Here is a 6,218-nt window from a genome sequence, read left to right on the forward strand (position 1 = left end):
TCCCTATTGAAATTTGGACCGCCCTCGGTCCTCCACGTGATGCGAGAAGCGCGATAGTCGTGAACGGATCGAAGCGGAATGGCAACCCGGGTAGACTTCGAACGCCACGTGGCCGGCGCTAAATGCTGGTCGGAAAGGGGTTATAAGCAGGGTAGACTTAGCCTTATTTTCCCCATCCCATCGTTCCTTCGTCGCTACCTCGCCGTCCTTTTCCACATACTCGCTGCTTTCTACGATGTCTGCTCACTCTGCCACCCCTGCCTCGACTCCTTCGCTCGTCAACCGCCACCTCGCCTCGCTGCTTGTGGTCCTCAAGGCTCCGCCGACCGCCGACGCCACGCTCGATGTGGTCGAAGAGTGGGCTCAAGACTTGTCGCCACTCGTCGTAAGTCGTTTGTTAACCTGCATAACCCAGCTAACCCTTTGTTTTCGAACAGCTTTCCTATCGCAAGGCCCTGGGCGCCATCCGCGACGAGGAGACGGAGTTGCGCGTCGCCGCCGCCGTCAAACAACTCGCCAAGCGGGCGTCGGAGTCGTGGGTTGAGTGGGCGCGTGGGGACTGGCCCGAGCTCGCGACTGCCATCAATGCCGAGGTCGAACGACGCCTCGAAGAACAGAAGCGCCTCGCCGAGGAGGAAGCACGACGCGTCAAAGAGGCCGCGAAGCGTGCGAAGGCCGCCGAGGAGCGCCGCCTCGAAGACAAACGGCGTCGAAAGGACGAAGAGGACCGTCGGAAGCAGGCTGAAGACGAGCGTCGCGCACAAGAGGCCGCCGACGAAGAGTTGGCGAGGATCGCGGCCGCCGAAGGACTCCTTCCCGACCCTGCGCCTGCCGGTGTCGACAAGGGGAAAGGGCGCGCAAGGGTCGATGACGAGGTCACCGAGTTGTCGGACGACCCCTCGGTCGTAAGTGTTTTCTTCTATCATCGTTCGATGACTAATCTTTCTTTCGTAGAAGACTCCTCGGACGGTCGAACGTCCGCTCGCGATGACCGAGGTCGACATGGCCGCCGCGGCGATCGAGAAGTGCCAGGCCGGACAGAAGGTACGTTCGATGCTCCGTCGAGTCGGTTCGAAGCTAACTCTTCGATAGTGCGACCGTTGCGCCGGCTACCGCTCGGCCCCGGTCGATTGCGTGTGGGCCGAGAACGCCACGACTTGCGAGAGGTGTGCGCAGTTCCAACAGGGCTGCTACTTCGACAAGGTGTCCGTGCTTGGGAAGACGAAGAAAACGCGCGGCGGGGGATCAACCACCAAAAAGCGCAGTAAGTCGTTTCTTCGGTTGTCCTAAAGTTTGGCTGACGACTTCGTAGTTCGGCCAGCCTCTCCTGGGCCTTCGGTCGCGGACGCGAGTGGTTCGAAGAAGCGCCGAGTCGACGAGCCTCCGCGACCCCTTCTACGACGGCCTCTCGATGGGGCCAGCTGCCTGGGCCTCGAACAGGACGACCTCGACGCGCTTGACCTCGACGACGAATCTCGGGGATCATTCGCGTCATCCGCGAGGAGCGCGCTCACATCGCGCGCCGTCGAGCGCTCCTACACGACATGGACCTCGACCTCCAGAAGATGGAGAAGGCCGCGCTTGCGAAGGGAGGGATCGGTTTCGTGCGCGGGGCTGTAGACGATGAGTAGGCGATGGTGCGGGTCGTCTTGTATCATAGTTGTCCTTATGTCGTAGAATATTGTGTCCATAGTCGAATCAAAAATGTGGCCCTTGGCCTAGACAAAACCTAGTGGGAACTAAGAAAAGGAAATGCAAATAAGTGTGTTCGAAGTAAGTCGTAATATGATCGAAGGGCATAGAAGGTGAAATCGAAATGTTCATAGTGAGGGAAAATGGACTTAATGAAAATATACGCTCAGTTTGTCATCACAGCCTAGGAGGACTCGTCTAAGGTGAGCCTCCGCGCAACGGTCGAATCGAAGCGTTCGTAGAACGTCGAACAATGTCGCGGTTATCGAGTTGAATCGAAGGTATTCGTACAAGGGATGGTCTGGAACGTAGGAGAAAATCAAACATATCGCGTAATGTGAGAGCAGGAATGGAGAGAAGAAAGTACGTATCGTGTTGTACAAGTAAGGGAGGAACCTCTATTCGTCACGTTCTTCGGCTTCTTCGACTTCATCATCGTCGTCGTCGCCTAGAGAATTCGATAGTTCGAGTTCTCGAAGACGCTCGGTCGAGACATCTTCGAGATCTTCGGGAATTGGTATGGATTTGCGCGCGAAGTACGGAATGACGCGGAATGCTGCGATGGGTCGATCGAGGACTGTACCGTCGAGTTCGCACACGATGTACGCGCCGCCCTTGTTGCGCGAGACAACGATCAGGGGGCCTAGGTATCGCGGGCGCATCTTGCGGTTGAGGGACTTCTCGATCTTCGTGTTGCGTATGAGCACTAGGGCTCCGCGTTTGAAGTCGAAATCCTGGATCGAGTGCTCGTGCTCTTTCTCGAAGCAAATTGCTGCAGTTCGACGTGCTTCGTAGACCTTCGAGTGGAGTTCGGTGACTTGTTCGACGCGTTTCTGAAGTGCAATGGCCCTACGGGCGATGAGATTGGTTGTCGAAAGGACCGAAGTCGGTGGTGGTTGCAGATACGTAGCTTCGACGATGTCGAGAGGAATGAGCGGATGGGTGCCCGTAACAGCGAAATAGGGTGAGCAGCCCATGCGTCGTCGAGTCGTGATGTGCTCGGACCAAAATACAAAATACGCCGCTTGGGACCATTTCTTCTCATCTCCGTCGGCTGTCTTGAACAAGGCTTGTCGCGTGCTGAAGTGCGGACGTTCGACGAGACCGTTCGCCCTCGAATTGTACCCACTGATTCGAATATGGTTGATGTGGTACTTCTTCGAAAGGTAATCGGCCGCCTTGATGAACGCCGTACCGTTGTCGGTGACGATCTCACTGAGCGCGCCCCATCGACAGAGGATGTCTTCGAAGATCCAGTCGGCGAGGGCCTTCGCTGTCTCTTTTCGAAGCATTCGAAACTCGGGGTAAGTCATGAGCGAGCATCTACCTTGGACCAAGTACTTGTATCCGCCCGAGGCTGGCATGTGCATTGTGTCGATGTGAATTTTCGCGAAGATGGGGGCTGGTACTGCGACGGTCGGAGGAATGAGGATTTGACGCACTTGTCGAGACTGGCAGATATGGCACGATCGAACGAACCAGGCGATGTCGGCGTAGTGGAACGGCCACCAGAATCGCTCATTGACGAAGGCTCGGGTTGCGTAGATTCCTCGATGCGCGGTGCGGTCGTGGCATTCTCGAAGTATTCGAAGGCGATCGCCTGGCTTGACGACTAGCTTGTGTGCTCCGTGACTGTCCTTGCGCCAGAGGGTGTCGTTGTCGAGGAAGAATTGCATGCAGTACTTGATGAATCCTTCGTAAACGCTTTCGGAGATGCCGTCGGGCTTTGCTAATGTTCGATGAAATTCGAGCACGTCGTCGAGCTTTGCGTCTGCGAGTTGCGCTTGCTCCGATCGAGGCACTAGCTCGTAGCTATCCTCCTCCCTATTGAAATCTGAGCCGTCCTCGGCTTGGGCATTGGTGAAGATGGCACGCATCTGGACGGACGGGAGGGGCTGAATCTGGTGAACGAAGGAATGTATCTGGTCGATCCAATCGTCGAATTCTTCGTCAACCTCGTCTTCAATGACATCGCCGGGCTGAGCTGTGCGTCGAGAGAGACCGTCGGGGCCGTGCATTGTACCGGGGACGTGGACCAGCGTGAAATGAAATGTGAGAATCGAGACGATCCACCGGTTAATACTTGCGCTTGGGGCTATGTCCGGGTTCTTCAGCATACCCTTGATGTACCGAGCATCGACTTCGACGATGAGGTTCCGAACGCCGATCAGGTAGAGTCGAAGGGATCGTAGTGTGCGGAATAGGCCGTAGATCTCGAGCTTCGGCTGCGAAAACCTTCGTTCGCGATCGTTGAGCGTAATCGAGCCGAACCTGCTGTAGTAACGGACTCGCGTATTGGCTTCATCGCACTGGCAGAGGTGATATCCGACGGCGATGAACGACGTGTCGACTGCGAGAATGACGGGAGAGGGGGAATCATAACTAATTGCTCGGAGTGCGGGGGATGAGAGTAGCGCGTCCTTGAGGTCTTCCTGCGCCGTGATCTGCTCCGGACCAAACTCGAACTCGACGTCCTTCCTCGTGAGGCGTACGAGCGCGTCGGCACGGTGAGCGAAATTACGGATGAAGATACGAACGACGCTGATGGTCCCGAGGAACGCTCGAACGTCGGATAGAGTAGCGCAGGGACCCCAGTTGCGTATCGCAGCGACGCGAGAGTCGTCAGGGAGGCGTCCGTGAGGAGTGCAGCGATGTCCGACCACCATGATTTCTCGAGCGATGAGGATACTTTTGACTCCAGAGAAGGTACCTCCGGCGTAGCGCATTCGAGTGACTATGCGATTCATGTTCTCGAAATGCTCCCATACGAAGCGTCGAATGCCGGGGTTTGAAGGGAGTCGCTCGTCGTCGTAGTCGGATTCGGGACCCTTGACGGGAACATTGTCGACGTAGGGCACCGTAACGTGCGGGATCTCGGGCTGCAGGATGTAGGTGACGTCGTCGTGGAAGATCGGGACTGAGTTCGTCCAACCCATCGGGAGTGTGACTAGGCGCATGGCTCCGTAGGGTGTCTGGAATGTCGTTAGATCTCTCGAAGACTCGGCGATGAGTCGTTCGTCGTAGCCGACGTAGAGGTCGAGCATGCCGCCGCATGGTCTTCCTCCGAATTGTTCTGTGAGGTATTCGGGCGTCGGCGGTACACCGGAATGTTGGATCGTGACTGCATTGAGGGGCTCGAGGGAATGGACGAGTCGAAGAGATTTGCCGTCCTTCTTGATGACACAGAACCACCGCGATCGATACGACGAGTTCGATGGCTCGTAGACTCCGGCGGCGATCTTTCGCTTGATCACCGCGCAGACCTCGTTGTAGATCCCGGGCGGGATGGGGATATTCTTCTGCACCCAGGGCGTGTGAGGAATGACGGGGAAATCGACGGGAGGGAAGTACTCGGGCTTGAAGCATCCGCGCTCGTCGTTGGTCCAGGCGAAGGCTTCGTTGTGCAGGCACATGAAGTGGTGGAGGACTCGACGTTCTTCGGGGAGTAGGAAGTCGCCGTCGTGAAGCTTCTCGGTCATTTCGAAGCGTTCGAGGGTGTACCGACCAGTAGGTTTGAATGGCGGGGGGTCGGTCGAAAGCTTGGGCATGATGGAGAGAGGGTCGCCCTTGATGTCTCGAAGTATTCGAAATTGTTCGGGGACGGCACCAAGGACGGGTCGAGTTTTGAGAGCGACAGGCTTGTATTTCTTCTTTGTCGCGGCGAGGATCTTGTGCGTTGAAGGGGTAGAAGTCGATGTCGTCGAAGGAAAGGGAAGAATTGAGTTGGAAAACTGTGAGATGGATTTCGTCGGAGCGGGAGCTGGCGGAGTCAAAGCGAACGGAGCTGAAAATAGAAGAGTCGAAGCCCACGTCGAAGCGTTCGACGGAGCGGCATTAGAAGCTGTACTGTCCGAGGCGTAAAGAGACTGCAAATATGAAGAAACGGAGGTGCATGCGGAGAGGTACAGTGACGAAACAGCGTTCGGAGTCGAGGAATCAATCGGAGAGACGAAGGAAATACTTGGTGTTACCCCATCGTAGTCGATGACTAGCACAACTTCTCCTTGATCATGGGGAATCAATTCCTCGAAGCGAGAAAATGCGATTTGCGACACCCGAGAGGATGCTGCCGGCTTCGCGATCTTCCTCGCGCGTACGTCGGAATCGTGACGGTTTCGCCGGTGTTCGGGCAGAGGATCGTAATAGTCTGGTTCTCGTCGGAGAAGTTCTTGACGACGCTCTGCGTGAGCACGTCGAAGGGTCGGCCGAGGAGGATGTCGTACACTGCGTTTCGAATGACGTGAGCCTGGAGATACAATACGATCTTACCGATGCGGAAGGGAACGTTTCGAATGAGTCCTAGTGATCGGTCCACCTCGCCGTTCACCGATTGCATGTTCAGCTGGATAGTAGGATCGAAGAGGAGGTTGAGGCCCAGACAGACCTCTTCCGACATGGCGATGATCTGCGAACCGGGGTCGACGATGCATTCGATCTGCTCTTTGTTGTCGACCAACGCGATGATCGAACGAATCGCATTCGAATCGCGGGCGACGGTGAACTCTGCGGGGTGCTCGCCGTGAGGG

At 56.4% G+C, this 6,218-nt stretch overlaps 2 protein-coding genes across 2 annotated transcripts; one reads left to right on the forward strand and one right to left on the reverse strand.

The window, feature by feature from the left end:
• Positions 1–235: 235 nt before the first annotated feature.
• On the forward strand, positions 236–1,631 carry POSPLADRAFT_1057287 (hypothetical protein; the record flags this gene model as incomplete). Its single annotated transcript, XM_024480897.1, has 6 exons — positions 236–385; positions 438–905; positions 955–1,044; positions 1,093–1,264; positions 1,313–1,524; positions 1,563–1,631. 6 exons carry the CDS (start codon positions 236–238, stop codon positions 1,629–1,631), a joined length of 1,161 nt encoding a protein of 386 aa, XP_024338309.1.
• A 4,069-nt stretch (positions 1,632–5,700) lies between these two features.
• On the reverse strand, positions 5,701–6,217 carry POSPLADRAFT_1144971 (hypothetical protein; the record flags this gene model as incomplete). Its single annotated transcript, XM_024485746.1, has 2 exons — positions 5,701–5,758; positions 5,790–6,217. Coding segments are annotated over 2 exons (486 nt in total), but the record flags the coding sequence as incomplete, so codon positions are not given.
• Between the last annotated feature and the right edge of the window lies 1 nt (position 6,218).

The sequence above is a fragment of the Postia placenta genome (genome assembly GCF_002117355.1).
Source record: "Postia placenta MAD-698-R-SB12 unplaced genomic scaffold POSPLAscaffold_8, whole genome shotgun sequence".
NCBI lineage: Eukaryota > Fungi > Basidiomycota > Agaricomycetes > Polyporales > Adustoporiaceae > Rhodonia > Rhodonia placenta.